This window comes from Xenopus tropicalis, chromosome 10, assembly GCF_000004195.4.
Source record: "Xenopus tropicalis strain Nigerian chromosome 10, UCB_Xtro_10.0, whole genome shotgun sequence".
NCBI classification, from domain to species: Eukaryota; Metazoa; Chordata; class Amphibia; order Anura; family Pipidae; genus Xenopus; species Xenopus tropicalis.
Window position 1 is genome coordinate 5491925 of NC_030686.2, and position 20965 is coordinate 5512889.

The 20965-nt window shown below is 47.8% G+C and overlaps 1 protein-coding gene across 1 annotated transcript; it reads right to left on the bottom strand.

Moving 5' to 3' along the window:
• Positions 1-820: 820 nt before the first annotated feature.
• On the bottom strand, positions 821-16026 carry rbm38 (RNA binding motif protein 38). The gene is given in 4 exon segments (NM_001006915.1): positions 821-1446; positions 8017-8071; positions 9097-9220; positions 15533-16026. Coding segments are annotated over 4 exon segments (660 nt in total). The 5' UTR covers positions 15701-16026; the 3' UTR covers positions 821-1133.
• Positions 16027-20965: the final 4939 nt, after the last annotated feature.

The following is a 20965-nucleotide window of genomic DNA, read 5'->3' on the forward strand; positions in this document are numbered from 1 at the left end:
TGGGTTTAATTAATGTTTTATTGATTTTTTAGCAGACTTAAGGTATGGAGATCCAAATTACGGAAAGACCCCTTATCCGGAATACCCTTGGTCCCGAGCATTCTGGATAAAGGGTCCTATACCTGTATATATATTTTTACATTTTACTTTCTTTTGTTCAAGGTAATACAATAAAACAGCAAATTTAAAAAAATAATAATTCTTATACTGCAGCTGTTAAAAAAAAAAAAAAAAAAAAAGTTCTTTCGTCTTTTAATGTCCCTTTAGCGTTGGCGTTACTCATTTATACGTAAATACCGCGCCCTAATCCCGCCGCAATAACGAGACAGCAGAAGTTATACATGTATTTTAATAGAAGTATCTGAACTGAATTAACAGTTACAATAAAATATTACAGTGCTTTGACTATGGCGGTCCCTGCTCTTGCCTTTCCCGCGCTGGACGAACCGGCGGCGAGATTTTTTTTTTCTTTTTCCAAGTCCGTGCTCCGCCAATTGCATATTGAAATAGTCAGCAAATTTTAAGAAAAAAAAAAAAAAAAAAAAAATAGAATACAATAATTTAGGGAGAAAAAAAAAAAAAAAAATAAAAATGAAAGGAGGCGGGGCTTACTCTAACGTCAGTCAGCAGTTCATAGCTCCGGTGAAAAATAAAGGGGGGGGGAAATGTTTTTTTTTTGCAATAAATATTCAAAAATAGTTATTTCTATAAGGCATCGCTGAGTATCATAGTTTTTGTCCCCACCCCAAATAATAATAACGATAACGATGATTTCGCAGTTCAGCGTACAGGGTACCGGGTACCTTAACTTCCTTGTGGCTTTTTTTTTTTTTATTATTTTGAATATTTTTTATTAAAGTTCTCGTTTTTTTTGCAGAGACGAGGCAAACGAGCTTCTCCTCTTGCCCGGAATCCGCTTCTCTGGATGCCAAAGAAATATATGACCCGCCCTAAACGCCAGTGGCCCCGCCCCAATATTGCCTGGAAGAGAACTTGGGGATCCACAGAACTTGCAGCAGGTTCTTATTGTGTTATTGGCAACACTTTCCCCCCCCAGTTTGTATTATTATTGTTACATCCCTCCCTTCCACAGCTGGGGGGGGGCAACAAGAAATCTAGGGTCCGCGTGGGTTTTACTGCATCCGGTCAGGCTGGAGCTGTTGAGGCTGGTATTGGATGTACGCTGTGGGAGGAGCTCCGGTGGTGGCGGTAGTAGTAGTAGCAGAGAGCGGCTGCTGGACTGCGCTGGTATAGCCGTAGCCCATGTACCCGGTGGCGGGGGAGGCTGCGTAGGGATACTGTTCATAGGCCGCAGTGGTGTAATGGGTGAAGGCTTGAGTAGCAGCATTGTAGTCGATGTAGGGAGACTGCAGGGAAGGGATTGGCGTCGGGATGACCACGCTGGGCTGGACGATGGCCGGCGGGTAGATATACTGTGGCGTCAGCCTAGGGAACAGAGGGGACACATTAGCAAATGAACATTAATTATACACATATCTGCCTCTAATATTGTACAGTGGAGCTATCAAGGGGCAGATTGGCCAGAGATTGGGGCAATTTCCAGAAGGTTCAGGGTCGGACTGGGGGGGGGATGCAGGGCCCACCAGGGCTACTGCCTCAGGGGCCCCTGCAATGGGTCTTCACACCCCCTGCAGGGCACCCCCACCACCTGTCCAATCCCCTGAGCACCCAATGCAGGGAACGGGTCTGGGCCACTGGGTTTTTCCCGGTGCCCCTGCCGCCCAGTCCAACCCCTCCCTATCCACACAGACTGCCAAGAAGGTGTTAATAGACATTTATCAAAAGTATAGACCTGTGTGAATGCCTTCAGCTGTACTGAGCAATCAGACATCGTTCCATTCCATGGGGCGTTAGAGTTCAGCAACACCGAGCTCCAACACCCCCCTATCAACCACAATTCCTACAAATAATAATAATAAATAGCCTTCTCCCATGCGGTCCAAAGAGTCCCATCTATAACACTATCTGTGATGGACTGCCCCCCCCCCCCCCGGATACCAGCAAAACTCCCGGTGGGCCCTCCTGCCCATTTGCTCTGTATGCCTGTGCCATTACTCATTTCTATAGGAGAAGAAAAATGAGAAAAAAGTAGATTATAACCCAGAATGTGGGCCTGTGGGCTAAGGTTTTTGGGTGGGCCCTGGCCCCCCAGTCCAACAATGAACAGATAGAGCCCAGAAAGCTTGATCAGTAATAATTCTATATAGTTGCCCATTAAACATATCAGCAAAGTCCTACTGTGATTAAATTTATGGTAAATTCGTTACAAGGGCATCGGCCTAGTGAAACGGCTCAGGGAGAAGGTTCTGACCCAGTTGGGTGAGCAGCCAATGGGAACTACTGCTGGGGGAGTTAACATGAGGGGGTGCACTAAAACCATAATATCAAGTAATTATAAAAATAAAATAAATATTTGCAAAATGAATGGCGGCACGCAGCCACAGCACCAGTGCATGGACACAATTATGCAGTATGTTATAGAACGGCCAATTCTAAGCAACTTTTCAATTGGTCTTCATTATTTATTTTGTACAGTTTTTAAAATATTTGCCTTCTTCTGCCTCTTTGCAGCTTTCAAATGGGGGGTCACTGACCCCGGCAGCCATAAACTATTGCTCTGTGAGGTGGCCCCTCTCCTATTCATATACCAATCTCTAATTCAAGCCACTCTCTGGTTGTTAAGGTAATTCGGACCCTAGCAACCAGATATCTGCTGAATATGAAAACTGGGGAGCTGCTAATAAAAACAACAAATGTTTAAAAATGAAGACCAATTGCAAACTGTCTCAGAATATCACTCCCTACATCACAGTAACAGTTAACTCGAAGGTGAACAACCCCTTTAAGGACACGGCAGGGGCAGATCCCTTTATCAGCAGAGAGGCATCAGGAGAGGGGGTGCCGGGGGCACGGCTGGAACCAAAACACCTTATCGGAGAGACAGAAGGGAACATCTCCTCCCTGTGCTGCCAGAGATAAGCCAGGGGCATTTATAATAGACGGGTTACCAGGGAGCAGGCTTCTGTTGCATTCTGGGAGTTGTAGTTCAGAGACAGTCGGCGTGCAGCAGCTGGACAGCCCTGATTTTATTATTATTATTATTATTATCATCAACATTTATTTATAAAGCGCCAACATATTCCACAGCGCTGTACAATAAGTAGATTTCTGTAGCATTCTTCCCTCCAGTTGGGGGCCCCCCCACTTACAGCACAGGCCCCTGGCGCACCCCCCCTCTTCCTCCCGATTGTTCTTCACTGTACCCTTCCCTTATTATGTTGTTGCTCTGCCAACAGCTGAGGAGGTTAAGTGGAAACTGAGGCCGGTCCTGTCCAAACAATGCAGACTCTCCCTTTAACCCCTTCACTGCCACAGCCCAGAGCCCCAAACATGAACGGCTTCTCTGGGGCTACAGGGGCAACAAGGGCAACATGGCTGTCGGACTAACAGCAGCCACTGTGGGAAATGGCAGGGGGCTTATTGGGCAGAATCTCCCAGTCACACAAGTCCCCATGGGCCCAGAATAGGTGGGGTAGAATAGTGCCCCCCCCCAGCAGATCACAAGGAGGATAGGACAGGAAGTGCCATGGGGATGAGAACAGCACCTTTTGGTGTGTGACCCAAGTGCCCCTCCTTATCCTGCCCCGACACATGCAGGGGGTGCAGATAAAGAGTTCCATATCCCTGGGCTCCAGCTGTGCCACGGGGGGGCAAGTAGGGCCCCTGAGTGCAGATGTCGGGCAGGAGGATTAGCCTCTCTCCTTTGCATATCAGGGGCCGCAGGGAGGGGGGGTAACTCGGTTCTTTCTGCATCCCAGGCAAATTGGCACCAGTCACTACGCCAGGGTGCGGATAGTGGCTCCATTGTTAGCACAGGGATACAATGCAGGGTGGGAGGCAGAAACGGGAGGGAGTTGTACGGGGGGGGTATTATTTAATTAAACCCACAGCAAAGCAACATGTACCATTTATAGAGACTGGAGGCCATATTGTATTTCTGCAATGTATGGAAAAACCCATAGGAACCAATAGGGCTATGACAGAGAAAAGTGGTAGAGCGACTGCACTGCCCCATTAGGCAATAACGCCTCAATGGGAAGCTCCGCCCATAGCGTCTGTGCTGTGGCCGTGAATTCCAGGTACAAGTCGCTCTTCTGCTTGTAACCGAGAGTGAGAAAGTTCTTTGTAGAGGGTCACACGAGTGCCGGGCTGCTCAGAGAGGAAGGAAAGATAGGGGAGGGGGGGGGGGTTGTTGAGCAAACGTCTGGGTAAGGGGTAAGTAACATATAAACAAACATATAATGGGGACCTTAGACTGTAAGCTCACTGGGGCAGGGACTGATGGGAATGTGATAGGGGCCTTAGATTGTAAGCTCACTGGGGCAGGGACTGATGGGAATGGGATAGGGACCTTAGATTGTAAGCTCACTGGGGCAGGGACTGATGGGAATGGGATAGGGACCTTAGATTGTAAGCTCACTGGGGCAGGGACTGATGGGAATGTGATAGGGACCTTAGATTGTAAGCTCACTGGGGCAGGGACTGATGGGAACGGGATAGGGACCTTAGATTGTAAGCTCACTGGGGCAGGGACTGATGGGAACGGGATAGGGACCTTAGATTGTAAGCTCACTGGGGCAGGGATTGATGGGAATGGGATAGGGACCTTAGATTGTAAGCTCACTGGGGCAGGGATTGATGGGAATGGGATAGGGACCTTAGATTGTAAGCTCACTGGGGCAGGGATTGATGGGAATGGGATAGGGACCTTAGATTGTAAGCTCACTGGGGCAGGGAGAGGAATGATGTATAGTCTCTGTACAGCGCTGCAGACTCACAGCCAGAGGAAACAGAACCGGGTTTATAGTACCAGTAAGGAGCCCGTCTCTGATACAAATAAGGAACCGGTGACCCCAGGTGACACTTTTTGGGGACTCCAGCCCAGCCGGGCCGGCTCACACAATACATATGGCCGTAGCCAACGCCTTCTGTTATGGTAACAGCCGTGTTTATTCTTATTAATATAACAAAAGAAAATGTCAGCTTGGGAAGCAGAGAAATTTCCCAATTACCCCTTAATCAGATAAAACCGTCCGAAAGGCCGAAAAACAGCAGAGAAGAGCGAGTGGTACCAGAACGCAACGGATCGGCCGGCCAATGGGGGCATTGGAAACAAACACAGAAGCTTCTAGAAAGTACCCAGAGAAAACCTGTTGCTTTCATAAGGCCTATTAAAGGGGAAGTAAACGTTAAAAATACAACTGAAAAAAAGGAAAATAAAAGGAGACTTCGGGGGTAAGTTGTTCTGTACTGGGAAAAGGCATCGGGACAATGGTTTGCTCCCCTGGTACCAAGCTGTATTGGGTCACACCGGACCTCAGATCTCCAAATGTCTTTATTATACAGGTATGGAACCCATTATCCAGAATGCCTGGGACCCGGGGTTTTCTGGATAAGGGGTCTTTCCGTAATTTGGAACTCCTACCTTAACTAAAAAAATAAATATAAACATTAAATAAACCCAATAGGGCTGTTCTGCCCCAATAAGGGGTAATTATATCTTAGTTGGGATCAAGTACAGGTACTGTTTTATTATTACAGAGAAAAGGGAATCATTTAACCATGAAATAAACCCAATAGGGCTGTTCTGCCCCAATAAGGGGTAATTATATCTTAGTTGGGATCAAGTACAGGTACTGTTTTATTATTACAGAGAAAAGGGAATCATTTAACCATGAAATAAACCCAATAGGGCTGTTCTGCCCCCAATAAGGGGTAATTATATCTTAGTTGGGATCAAGTACAGGTACTGTTTTATTATTACAGAGAAAAGGGAATCATTTAACCATTAAATAAACCCAATAGGGCTGTTCTGCCCCCAATAAGGGGTAATTATATCTTAGTTGGGATCAAGTACAGGTACTGTTTTATTATTACAGAGAAAAGGGAATCATTTAACCATTAAATAAACCCAATAGGGCTGTTCTGCCCCAATAAGGGGTAATTATATCTTAGTTGGGATGAAGTACAGGTACTGTTTTATTATTACAGAGAAAATAGAATCATTTTCAAAAATGTGAATTCTTTGATTAAAATGGAGTCTATAGGAGATGGCCTTTCTGTAATTTGGAACTTTTGATAATGGGTTTCCGGATAAGGGGTCCAATACCTGTATTTAGTTCTGCAGAACCACAATGGAAGCCACAGAGGCACCTTGTCCTTTATAAAAGCAGATTTAAGCTGCAGCCCATGTAATACAGGAGGGCCCCCAACTGATTTATACATGCAGACAAGGAGTGTACGGCAGCCCCAAGGGGTCAGGACAGGACACTTTGCAATTCATATTTGTACTGAATCTAAACGGCAGTTATTTAAATGATAACCCCCCCCCCCCAAACAAAAACAGACACAAAGGCTTAGTCTAAGGAAAAGCAATCGGAGGGGAGGAGTTTATCCCACTTTGCATATTACAATCTGTTTTGCATGTGTTACGAATATATTCAAATTACACTGGATCGTTTAAAGGGAAGTAACACTAAATGGCTCAATCGGACTCAGGCTCCTCCCAACGCTCAGATCTCCCCCCCATTGTAAGCAGCAGTCCTGCCCTGCTTTATGGCTGAGATTCTAGCTATCTGTATAACAGAGCATTCTGTCACAGTGGCACAGATCCTATCTGACCCCCCCATTGTAAGCAGCAGTCCTGCCCTGCTTTATGGCTGAGATTCTAGCTATCTAGCTGCTTACAATGGGGGGGGGGATAGGATCTGTGCCACTGTGACAGAATGCTCTGTTATACAGATAGCTAGAATCTCGGCCATAAAGCAGGGCAGGACTGCTGCTTACAATGGGGGGATCAGATAGGATCTGTGCCACTGTGACAGAATGCTCTGTTATACAGATAGCTAGAATCTCAGCCATAAAGCAGGGCAGGACTGCTGCTTACAATGGGGGGGATCAGATAGGATCTGTGCCACTGTGACAGAATGCTCTGTTATACAGATAGCTAGAATCTCAGCCATAAAGCAGGGCAGGACTGCTGCTTACAATGGGGGGGATCAGATAGGATCTGTGCCACTGTGACAGAATGCTCTGTTATACAGATAGCTAGAATCTCAGCCATAAAGCAGGGCAGGACTGCTGCTTACAATGGGGGGATCAGATAGGATCTGTGCCACTGTGACAGAATGCTCTGTTATACAGATAGCTAGAATCTCAGCCATAAAGCAGGGCAGGACTGCTGCTTACAATGGGGGGATCAGATAGGGTCTGTGCCACTGTGACAGAACGCTCCGTTAACCCTGAAGCTTCTGGCAGGGTGTGGGGCGGCTGGTCACATGGGGCAGGTGCAAGGGCAAAGAGAAGCTTTGTTGGGGCAGTGGTTGTTGTCCCGCGCCCCTCGTGCTCTCTGGAACAGCTGCTGACTCTAATTAAAAGGACGTTTCTAGTTTAGTGGAGAGAAAGGAATAAAAGGAGGGAGCTGGGTGTGGGGGAAGCGCTACACAAAAGGCCAGACAATAGGCTTCTATACAAGCGAGCCGGGGCCCTCGCACAACATCTGTCTCATTGCTCTTCCAACGGCTCAGTCGGGCTCGCTGGGCCTCGAGGGCTGGGTGCTGCCAAGGGACCATCATTCAATGGGGGAGGGGGGGGTACTTATCTCTACAGCCCTGCTCCGTAGCACCTTTATAGATCCGCTCAGGGGCTACAGGATTACAGTAACAAAAAAAAAAGGTCTAGTAGCCAATAGCAACCATTCAGCCAGCACTATTTATGGGTAATCTGCTTGAACACAAACATCTGAATAAGATAAGACCAATTGCAAGATGCTCCATTCATCATCATCCCCAAGTTAATGGCAAATAAGTGAGAATATATTGCGCTAGGGAACAGAGACACCAAGCCCTGAGGCTCGTCGGTAATGCCTGTAGGGTAGTATTATATCACATTCCAGCAGAGGTAAGTAGTAAACAAATGGATTGGTCGGACACTTACCCGAATGGTCGCTGGATGAAGGCTGGGTGTAACTGCTGGACTCCTATAGTAAATGCTGCAGAAGGAAGAGGCATAGAGATATTTAATAAGGATACACATGCCTGCGGGGATATGAGCTAACTTAGGGGGCTGTTCCTGCTGAATTGTGCTTAGTACAGGGGAATCCCTATGTGCCATAGTTTTATGGTATCTCTCTGTACAGGCTATGAGCAAACTTAGGGGGCTGTTCCTGCTGAATTGTGCTTAGTACAGGGGAATCCCTATGTGCCATAGTTTTATGGTATCTCTCTGTACAGGCTATGAGCAAACTTAGGGGGCTGTTCCTGCTGAATTGTGCTTAGTACAGGGGAATCCCTATGTGCCATAGTTTTATGGTATCTCTCTGTACAGTCTATGGGCAAACTTAGGGGGCTGTTCCTGCTGAATTGTGCTTAGTACAGGGGAATCCCTATGTGCCATAGTTTTATGGTATCTCTCTGTACAGGCTATGAGCAAACTTAGGGGGCTGTTCCTGCTGAATTGTGCTTAGTACAGGGGAATCCCTATGTGCCATAGTTTTATGGTATCTCTCTGTACAGGCTATGAGCAAACTTAGGGGGCTGTTCCTGCTGAATTGTCCTTAGTATGTCAATACCCACATGAGGCCGCACATTGGTGCAGGGAAACCTCTCCCCACAGACAGGAAACACCTTTAACGGTTTGAACATTTCTTTTATTTGATTTAAAGCCATTTATGATCTATAACTCCCAACAGCCCTACTCTCTGTATCAGGGATCCCCAACCAGTGGCTCCGGGGCAACATGTTGCCCCCAACCCCTTGGATGTTGCTCTCAGTGCCCCCAAACTAGAGAGTTATTTTTGATTTCCTGACTTGGGGGCAAGTTTTCGTTGAATAAAAACACAATTTCCTACCAAATAAAGCCCCTGTAAGTTGATAGGGTGCATAGAAGCCCCTAATAGCCAATCACAGCCCCTCTATGAACGTTTATGGTGCTTGTGTTGCTCCCCAAGTCTCTTTACATGTGACTGGGGCTCGTGAGTAAGGAAGATTGGGGGGCCCAGCTTTCTATGGTTCTTACCGCTCTGCAGGTTCCTGGGCTTGGCTCCTAAGTACGCGAGGTTGACGTTGGCTTTGCGGCCGTCGATAATGGGGTTTGGGTCTTTACACGCTCGCTCTGCGGCGGCTCGGTCCGACATGGTCACCTGTGAGTTAGAGAGACAGGCGCTTAGTGACTTCTACAATCAGCATGTTTGCCATTGGTCCTTCTGAACAGATTGCATTTTAATCAGTACATTTCTACTTATTAATAGGTGAGAGCTTCCCTTAGTGACCAATTATTGTTCCCGTGGCCACTATAGGGGCCCCTGTGCTACTATCCCTCTGCTACTGTAGGGGCCCCTGTGCTACTATCCCTCTGCTACTGTAGGGGCCCCTGTGCTACTATCCCTCTGCTACTGTAGGGGCCCCTGTGCTACTATCCCTCTGCTACTATAGGGGCCCCTGTGCTACTATCCCTCTGCTACTATAGGGGCCCCTGTGCTACTATCCCTCTGCTACTATAGGGGCCCCTGTGCTACTATCCCTCTGCTACTATAGGGGCCCCTGTGCTACTATCCCTCTGCTACTGTAGGGGCCCCTGTGCTACTATCCCTCTGCTACTATAGGGGCCCCAGTGCTACTATCCCTCTGCTACTATAGGGGCCCCTGTGCTACTATCCCTCTGCTACTATAGGGGCCCCAGTGCTACTATCCCGCTGCTACTATAGGGGCCCCTGTGCTACTATCCCTCTGCTACTATAGGGGCCCCTGTGCTACTATCCCGCTGCTACTATAGGGGCCCCTGTGCTACTATCCCGCTGCTACTATAGGGGCCCCTGTGCTACTATCCCGCTGCTACTATAGGGGCCCCTGTGCTACTATCCCTCTGCTACTGTAGGGGCCCCTGTGCTACTATCCCTCTGCTACTATAGGGGCCCCTGTGCTACTATCCCGCTGCTACTATAGGGGCCCCTGTGCTACTATCCCGCTGCTACTATAGGGGCCCCTGTGCTACTATCCCGCTGCTACTATAGGGGCCCCTGTGCTACTATCCCGCTGCTACTATAGGGGCCCCTGTGCTACTATCCCTCTGCTACTGTAGGGGCCCCTGTGCTACTGTAGGGGCCCCTGAGCTACTATCCCTCTGCTACTATAGGGGCCCCTGTGTTATTATCCTGCTGCCACTATCGATGCCCCTTTGCAGTTGTTCTAGGTTTCTCTACCTCATTATATAAATCACATATATATCAAATATTAAAGTCACAATGCAAGGCTGATAATTAAGTGTCACATCACGTGGCAGCTCAGAAACCAGTGCAGTCTGCATCAGAGTTCAATAATCAGCCCTGTAGCATCAGCTTCTATAACAGATGAACCCAATTATCTGTGTTTACTCTCTCCCCACCTCCCAAGCTTAGCTTCTCCCCAGGATCCCACTGAGCACGTGCAGTGCCACCGACACACAAAGGACTAACAAAAGCCAAGATGGGGAGCTGCCGGGGGCAACTTTGAAGCTCAGTATCATTACGGTTATAGGGCTGCCGTACCCCTGGGCTGGTACAGTAAAAAACAGTCAATAAAATTCAGCATTTTTAGCCATTTTGGATACAGGCGGGAGCCCAGCCTTGCCCACTGGACAAAACGTTACCACTTTTGCAACATTCTGGCACTAAAAATAAAGAGCAGAAGGGTCAGTTTGTGACAAGGACAAGGGCCGGGGGGGGGGGAAGATACAGAGTAGCTCACGGAAGATTCCGCTCCCTGGAACGTGTCCCCTTACACAGCAGTTTGCGACTCAAGATCCCTCTTTAGTGCGTCTCCTTGGGGTACAATTGTTACGTGGGAGAATAAACAGAGCAAGGAAAGAAATCAAGATGGAAACTTTCCGTATCAGAGAGGAAACAATGTGACAGAAACACGCAGACTTTCTCCTTAATAGAGAATGACCTACTCCTAGCAACTTTGCAATTGGTCTTCATTATTTATTTATTATAGTTTTTCAATTATTTGCCTTTCTCTTCTGCCTCCGTCCAAATAGGGGGTCACCGACCCCGGCAGCCAAAACCTATTGCTCTGTGAGGCTCCAGTTTAATTACTTATCTTTTCTACTATTCATATTCCCATCTCTCGTTGAAACCACTGCCTGGTTGCACAGGTAAATAAGACCCTAGCAACCGGATAGCCGCTAAAATACCAAATGGAGAGCTGCTGAACAAAAAGCCAGATAATTGAAAAGCCATAAAAAATGAGGACCAATTGCAAATTGTCTCAGAATATCAATGTCTACATCATATGAAAAGTTAATTTAAGAGTTTATCTACCCCTTTAAGACTGTTGCTATGCTGAAAGCCAGGTGGCAACTCCCAGCTAGTCACTAGATTTCAGGCTGAAAGACACAGTCTCTGCTACAAACTCAGCCAGACAAGGGGGAAACCACAACAACGACTGTGCAGCTTTCTGTAGTGAAAGTGACACCTGTGTGGGGGGGACCCATTGTGACGTCACTCGTTATCGGTTAAATGAATCTGTTCCCATGTCCCCTTTATGTTTCACGCAGGCAGATGGAGGGGTAAGAGCCGCGCTGAAACCCACCACAACATTCGGTAGTTCGATCACTATCAGTATAAATAAGGGGGGGGTTCTTCTTTAAAATGGAGCCCCTTATGGTAATGGCGTATGGGGGGGGGCTATTTCTAGCCAATGTGGGGTATATTGCCCCAGTCGTGTCCTATTGGGTTGCGGGATGAGGCTGAAAGCTTTTGCTTTACCAAATTACCCCAAGAGGAGGCAGTGCAACCTAAGGGCATTTTCTTGGCCCACTGCCAGCGGATATACCCCCCCATATACAGGGGTGGATTTTAAATATATGCCCCACTCCCTGCTCATACCCCTTCTCCTCTAGGCACTCTCACCCCCTCTTACTGATTGGCTGCACTGGGGCCTAGATGGGCGGGAGATTTAAATAGCTGTCAATCTCCCATCCAGCCCCCAGTGCGGATGATTGCCCCCCGATCTTTGCCGCCCTAAGCCCCCGGCCTTTATGTCCTGCCCACAGCTCCGGGCCTGGCCTTATATAGCTTGGTTCCTTGGCTTTTTTTTTTTTTTTAAAGATCCACTTCAGGTAACCCATAGCAACTAGATAACCATTACCTGCTATATAAATGAATGCCCCATATCCCTATTTCAACTTGACTGGCTGCCCCCCCCCCACCGGATACACAGCAGCTGATTAAATAAACTGTAGCCGTGTTTCTCAAAAAAATACACAATTTTGCCCCACGCATTATATTTAAAGGGACACTGCCATGATATTTATGGGGCAATTTTTATTTCTACACAGCAAATAATTCCCTCTGCCATTTAACCTACTGGGAGCTGCTATCTTGCTCCCTTCCCATTGTTCTGCTGATTGGCTGCTGGGGGGGGGGGGGGGGATATCACTCCAACTTGCAGCGCAGCAGTAAAGTGTGCCTGAGTCTGAGCTTTCAGCCAGCGATACACATTAGAACTGCTTTCAGCTAACCTATTGTTTCTCCTACTCCCATGTAACTGGAGGAGTCCCAAGCCGGACTTGGATTTCTTACTATTGAGTGCTATTCTGATACCTACTGGGAGCTGCTATCTTGCTCCCTTCCCATTGTTCTGCTGATCGGCTGCTGGGGGGGAGGGGGGGATATCACTCCAACTTGCAGCGCAGCAGTAAAGTGTGCCTGAGTCTGAGCTTTCAGCCAGCGCTACACATTAGAACTGCTTTCAGCTAACCTATTGTTTCTCCTACTCCCATGTAACTGGAGGAGTCCCAAGCCGGACTTGGATTTCTTACTATTGAGTGCCATTCTGATACCTACTGGGAGCTGCTATCTTGCTCCCTTCCCATTGTTCTGCTGATCGGCTGCTGGGGGGGAGGGGGGGGGGATATCACTCCAACTTGCAGCGCAGCAGTAAAGTGTGCCTGAGTCTGAGCTTTCAGCCAGCGCTACACATTAGAACTGCTTTCAGCTAACCTATTGTTTCTCCTACCCTTTCAATGTTGGTGTTACTTGCCCTTTAATGGAGTACAGACCAGGCTTACACAGTGCTACCCAGTGCCAGCAGCTTCTCATTCATGGGATGATCCCGCCTATTGCTGACACTGCCAATGTCACATGGGTATTGCTCAGCAAGGTGGCTGCTAGGTAAACAGAGATGATAGGCTAATCTAGATCATGTGATCATGAACCCTGGGAGCACAATATGGCCTCAGCCTCGGAATACAGATTATCCGAGATAAGACACTTTCTTTTCAGTACTGGAAATGGTTACTTATATAGTTGGCAATGGTACAAGCAGCTCTTACATATAATGCAATTTAAATTAAAGCTATAGGTACTCCTTTAAAAAAAAAAAAAAATAATAATAAGCTGTACCCCCATACTGTACTGTCTAAGGGAAACACTATGGCACCCCCTACCCATATGTATAAATACAAATATACAGAGAAGGAATGTTCTGGGCACACAATAAGCTGTACCCCCATACTGTACTGTCTAAGGGAAACACTATGGCACCTCCTACCCATATGTATAAATACAAATATACAGAGAGGGAATGTTCTGGGCACACAATAAGCTGTACCCCCATACTGTACTGTCTAAGGGAAACACTATGGCACCTCCTACCCATATGTATAAATACAAATATACAGAGAAGGAATGTTCTGGGCACACAATAAGCTGTACCCCCATACTGTACTGTCTAAGGGAAACACTATGGCACCCCCTACCCATATATATTTAATATATAAATACCCTTTTTCTAAGAAGGGTGGGCATTTTCCTATAATGCTCCGACAAGGTCAGTGGCAGAAGAGTTGCTTGGTCTTATCAAGCAACAGCATTTTTAGATGAAACATCTGTCAGACACGACGCATTTCTAACCGGCAGGTATTGTTGAACTACTCTCTATCCAAGGAATTTACTTTCCTAGTTCCTTAATAACAGCTTCTCCCCTGTCGTTAATGCCAAGAGTTGGGTGGGAGGCGACACCGTGATGCAATATGTTTCACAAACACTCGAGCGCCCGCCACCGTCTTGGAAATTACACTCCAAATATTATGATCGCAAACATGTTTATCAAGGTACCTGTGTGTTTGCTAACAGAACCCTCCCCAACACAATGGGACTGAATTCCAAAAAGTGGGGGTGGGAGATGGGCCCGGCCTGTTGGGCAACTGTACTGTAATTATTTAACTTGGGTCTCAGCATCGACACCTGCAGCCTCTCTTACATCTCTCATTCTCCCAAGCCTTCCGCTGTGTTCAACTACAGCCCTCTGCATCACTGGATGTTTCTATATATCTGTAACCTTGTTATGGGCTAAGGGGGCCCAGCCTGAAGGCCAGTTAGGGGGGATTTGGGGTGAGTGCTTATTTGTGCCCTGGGTACCCCTGGAACTATAGCGGGGTGACTGTTACCCCAATGTTTCTATATATCTGTAACCTTGTTATGGGCTAAGGGGGCCCAGCCTGAAGGCCAGTTAGGGGGGGATTTGGGGTGAGTGCTTATTTGTGCCCTGGGTACCCCTGGAACTATAGCAGGGTGACTGTTACCCCAATGTTTCTATATATCTGTAACCTTGTTATGGGCTAAGGGGGCCCAGCCTGAAGGCCAGTTAGGGGGGGATTTGGGGTGAGTGCTTATTTGTGCCCTGGGTACCCCTGGAACTATAGCAGGGTGACTGTTACCCCAATGTTTCTATATATCTGTAACCTTGTTATGGGCTAAGGGGGCCCAGCCTGAAGGCCAGTTAGGGGGGGATTTGGGGTGAGTGCTTATTTGTGCCCTGGGTACCCCTGGAACTATAGCGGGGTGACTGTTACCCCAATGTTTCTATATATCTGTAACCTTGTTATGGGCTAAGGGGGCCCAGCCTGAAGGCCAGTTAGGGGGGGGATTTGGGGTGAGTGCTTATTTGTGCCCTGGGTACCCCTGGAACTATAGCGGGGTGACTGTTACCCCAGTGTACCGCTCTCCCACTTGCTGCAATGTTAATTGTTATATACACACACACACACACACACTTGACACTCAAGCTTATTAATAAATAATACATTCATGTTTAAACACCTGTAAGCGTTGGACATAAATGCCGCAAATTCAAGTTACTCGCCGGTGCAGATCAGGGCCACTCACACAATGGGTTAAAATACGCCGATTATTCTACCCACTGCGGGTCGGGCACACACGGCCCTGCTACATCTCCCTTCCCACCTGCTGATAAAGCATTGGAGACACAAATGCCTGTGATCTTGCAGAACTACAAGTCCCAGGGTGAAGCTGATGGAGGGTGCTGGGAGTTGCAGAGCAGATGTCTATCCCTATAGACAAGTATTTGCTATTCTGGGCCTCTGTCTCGGGGCAGGAGTTGTTGCTACCCCCCCATAGGGATGTAAATACATGGGGTGATTCCCCCTTTTAACCCCCAGCTGAAATACTTACAAATCCGTATCCCCTCGACTTCCCCGTCTGCCTGTCCGTAATGACCACCGCCTCGTCGATATCCCCGAAAACCTCGAAATATTTCCGGAGGGAGGCATCCGTCGTGTGATACGGGAGACCCCCCACGAAAATCTTGGTGAAAGTTGTGTCCTTTTGCACGGTGTGCATGGTAACGGGGCAAATTCACCGGCCGCTGGGCAAAAACATCCAAAGCTTCCCCTTTAACTCCAGTGCATAGGGACAAAACATATACCAGAAACAAATAATCTCTCTCTTTCTGTCAATCCTTATTTTCTATAAAATGGTTGCAATGCTTCAATAATAATAATAATAATAATAATAATAATAATAAAAAAACGAAAAGCCACCGGTGAAAGGATTGCTAGCAGTAGTGGCTAAAGAGGTAGTTATTGCAGGGCTGTGTAGCAGGTGGGAAGGTGCTAGAGAAACTCCATGCACCATCTGTTGTGGCCGGCGCTCTCTCAGGGTCTGAGCTGTCTCTGCTGATATGCTAGGGAGTGCATACTTCCCAAGCCTTTGTACTCAGCCACAGCCCCGCCCACCAGCCACAGACCACGCCCCCTCCCAAAACCTTCCCTTTGGAGGGGCGGTGCATTTAAAAAAAAAAAAAAAAAAAAACCTCAAGCCTTCTGGGAGTTGTAGTTTTTAACTAATGAGCTGATTTCTGTTTGTTTCAAGAGTCAGAACCAGAGAACGGGAAGGGATTAACCAACGCCGTCGTCAGTAGCCATTGATGGATTATTTTATATAATTATGATAAAGAATCTTTGTCTATAAACTACCTGGTACCTCTTCCCCCCCCCCCAGTGTTTACAGGACTACCCCTCCCGTCATCCATTGGCTGGCTGGGTGAGGCTTATGGGAGTTGTAGTTGTGGCATTAGCTGTATTGTGTGCAAAGGAAATCTCACTGTAGCAGACTATCGATAGGTATCATTGGTTTCTATGGGACATATCACACCGTTGCACAATGGGCTTGTCTGGCTGTAGCCCCTGATGCACTTAGGGCAAAGACACACAGCTACTTAGTAGCAGCTACTTGTCACGGCTACTAAACTCCAGAAAATCCCCTGCCATAGACAATACTGAGAATTGCCCCTGCTAAACACACAGAGAGACAATTATCTGTAAATGATCAGCATTGTCTGTTTTAGTAGCTGCTACTAAGTAGCTCTGTGTGTCCCTTGTCACGTCCCCCTTACACGGAGAGTAACGGTATATCACTTCCCCAGTGCGGTGCGGCTATGGGTGAACATTCAGGGTAACACCTTGGCCACAATGTCTCTGCTGCTGGTAAATATACTTTAACGGAAGCTGAAATGGAGATTAACCCTTGAGAGCCACGTTCTGCTGCTGCTGCTGCTGCTACTGGTATACAAGTCCCAGCATCCTCAGCCAGCTGGGAAATTGCCAGATGCTATATGTCTCAGATACAAACTCAGTGAGTTATAGTAGGAGCAAGAGAGCCGGGGGGGGGTAACTAGAGAGGAGGCAGACCCTGCAGCTGCTGGAGGGCCTGGGGGGTATTGGATCGAGAGCCTGGCACATTACATTACATTAACATTTATTTATAAAGCGCCAACATATCCCGCAGCGCTGTACAATAAGTGGGTTACATACATTGGACATACAGAGTAACATATAAAGCAATCAGTAACCGATACAGGAGGTGAAGAGAGCCCTGCCCAAAAGAGCTTACAATCTACAAGGAGTAACATATACAGCAATCAGTAACCGATACAAGAGGTGAAGAGGGCCCTGCCCAAAAGAGCTTACAATCTACAAACCAGTCCCTTCTTCCCTGCCCCAACCGTGCCAGTATATGTTAGGGAGTAGGGACTAAGGTACAGCAGACCCCACAGTCCGGGCCCCCCCCAATGACCACTGGGTCTGCTGTATTTATAGTTACACCTCTGATAGGGGTCTGGACGGTATGGGGTCCGGGAGATATAGGGGCTCAGAAAGTATAGGGGTCTGGAAGGTATAGGGGCTCGGAATGTATGGGGGCCTGGGAGTTATACAGGTATGGGAGGTATAGGGGCCTGGGAGTTATACAGGTATGGGAGGTATAGGGGCCTGGGAGTTATACAGGTATGGGAGGTATAGGGGCCTGGGAGTTATACAGGTATGGGAGGTATAGGGGCCTGGGAGTTATACAGGTATGGGAGGTATAGGGGCCTGGGAGTTATACAGGTATGGGAGTATAGGGGCCTGGGAGTTATACAGGTATGTGAGGTATAGGGGCCTGGGAGTTATACAGGTATGGAGGAATAGGGGCCTGGGAGTTATACAGGTATGGAAGGTATAGGGGCCTGGGAGTTATACAGGTATGGGAGGTATAGGGGCCTGGGAGTTATACAGGTATGGAGGAATAGGGGCCTGGGAGTTATACAGGTATGGGAGGTATAGGGGCTGGGAGTTATACAGGTATGGGAGGTATAGGGGCCTGGGAGTTATACAGGTATGGGAGGTATAGGGGCCTGGGAGTTTATACAGGTATGGGAGGTATAGGGGCCTGGGAGTTATACAGGTATGGGAGGTATAGGGGCCTGGGAGTTATACAGGTATGGGAGGTATAGGGGCCTGGGAGTTATACAGGTATGGGAGGTATAGGGGCCTGGGAGTTATACAGGTATGGGAGGTATAGGGGCCTGGGAGTTATACAGGTATGGGAGGTATAGGGGCCTGGAGTTATACAGGTATGGGAGGTATAGGGGCCTGGGAGTTATACAGGTATGGGAGGTATAGGGGCCTGGGAGTTATACAGGTATGGAAGGTATAGGGGGCTGGGAGTTATACAGGTATGGGAGGTATAGGGGCCTGGGAGTTATACAGGTATGGGAGGTATAGGGGCCTGGGAGTTATACAGGTATGGGAGGTATAGGGACCTGGGAGTTATACAGGTATGGGAGGTATAGGGCCTGGGAGTTATACAGGTATGGGAGGTATAGGGGCCTGGAGTTTATACAGGTATGGGAGGTATAGGGGCCTGGGAGTTATACGTATGGGGTATGGGGCCGGAGTTAAGGTATGGGGGGGGCCTGGGAGTTATACAGGTATGGGAGGTATAGGGCCTGGGAGTTATACAGGTATGGGAGGTATAGGGGCCTGGGAGTTATACAGGTATGGGAGGTATAGGGGCCTGGGAGTTATACAGGTATGGGAGGTATAGGGACCTGGGAGTTATACAGGTATGGGAGGTATAGGGGCCTGGGAGTTATACAGGTATGGGAGGTATAGGGGCCTGGGAGTTATACAGGTATGGGAGGTATAGGGGCCTGGGAGTTATACAGGTATAGGGGCCCAGAGGGTGTAGTTGCACTAATATATAATGTTTTAATATACGGTTATGCAAATGTATTGTTCAAGTTTAAGAGGCCCTAAACAGTTCATCAAAGATGTGTAGTTACCCCAATGAGTAAAACCTGCCCCCCTTATATGCCCCCAAACACACTGGACTACAGTTCCCATGATGTCTCTTGGCCCTGCTGATCCCACACAGTCAGACCTAAGGTTGGGCCGGGACCTGCCCCGATTTGACTAAGAAATGTTTCCCCTGTTTGCAAAGCAAATACGGCCAAGAACCCGCCACAGGCCGGCGCTCAGATACACTTTGTTCTCCCAGTCTCACTGTGTGAGATAGGGGGGCTGATTTATGGCTTCCCGGGGGGCGGGGCTTGTTACCCAGCAATCACTTAGGGAGCGGAATAACAGACTGCACTTGGCTGCCCCACTTTGTGTCTCCTGTGATAGATTCCCCTTCATATAATAGGGCAAGACTTGCATGAGCGAACGCTTTTAGCTCTCAGTGATTAACTGCCCCCCCCCCCGTCTGTATTGCGCCTTTATCCTGACAACAGGACGCAACACAATATGTATAAATACAAATACACAGAGAAGGAATGTTCTGGGCACACAATAAGCTGTACCCCCATACTGTACTGTCTAAGGGAAACACTATGGCACCCCCTACCCATATGTATAAATACAAATACACAGAGAAGGAATGTTCTGGGCACACAATAGGTTATACCCTAATACTTTCTTATGGACAGCTATTAATTATGAGACATAAGTAAATATAAATCATGTTCTGAGCCAAGGAGTCTACCAGTCAGGCCCCGGCATTATCTCCATTTCAGCCAAGGCCTCACACTCCTCCTCCTTGGTAGAGGCTGATGCTCGGCTGCCTCCCTTCTCTCTCGGCACACAGGGGGCATAGGGGGCACGGGGGGCACAGGGGTCCTATTCAGGGAAAAATCAGCACTGACTGTCATACAAAGACCCAAGTCTAGCCGCCTATCAGATCGCAGGCCCCTCCCCCTCTGATGCCCCCCCCTATCCCAGCAAGAGAATACTCTGCCTACAATGCCAGTGATATTATTAGTATTTACATCAGGTTGCCCTGCCTCCGGCTTTGTTAAACTGCAACTCCCAGTGTCCTTGGAATTCCCATGGCGAAACTCCCCGAAGCCTTGTACATTTTCGACTCTTAACTGCCCTTGGGGCGTAAAGTTCATCCCTGTAGGACACACTTATCATATCTCCATCTTGCACCCCCCCATGTAATGCAAACAAACCCAGGCTGGGCAGCCTCACAACTTAACCCTTCCTTCTCCGCAGGGGGCGGGGCACTTTGTCATTAACATTTTTTATGATAATAATGTCAGCCAGCAAGATGACTGATTTGGGGGGGATTATTCTGATGGCTTCATTGCCATATTCAGTCATGTGTCTGGTTGTTAGGGGCAGCAGTGAGCCTAGCAACACTATGGCACCTCCTACCCATATGTATAAATACAAATATACAGAGAAGGAATGTTCTGGGCACACAATAAGCTGTACCCCCATACTGTACTGTCAAAGGGAAACGCTATGGCACCCCCTACCCATATGTATAAATACAAATATACAGAGAAGGAATGTTCTGGGCACACAATAAGCTGTACCCCCATACTGTACTGTCTAAGGGAAACACTATGGCAGCCCCTACCCATATGTATAAATACAAATATACAGAGAAGGAATGTTCTGGGCACACAATAAGCTGTACCCCCATACTGTACTGTCTAAGGGAAACACTATGGCACCCCCTACCCATATGTATAAATACAAATATACAGAGAAGGAATGTTCTGGGCACACAATAAGCTGTACCCCCATACTGTACTGTCTAAGGGAAACACTATGGCACCTACCTCCCATATGTATAAATACAAATATACAGAGAAGGAATGTTCTGGGCACACAATAAGCTGTACCCCCATACTGTACTGTCTAAGGGAAACACTATGGCACCTCCTACCCATATGTATAAATACAAATATACAGAGAAGGAATGTTCTGGGCACACAATAAGCTGTACCCCCATACTGTACTGTCTAAGGGAAACACTATGGCACCTCCCTCCCAT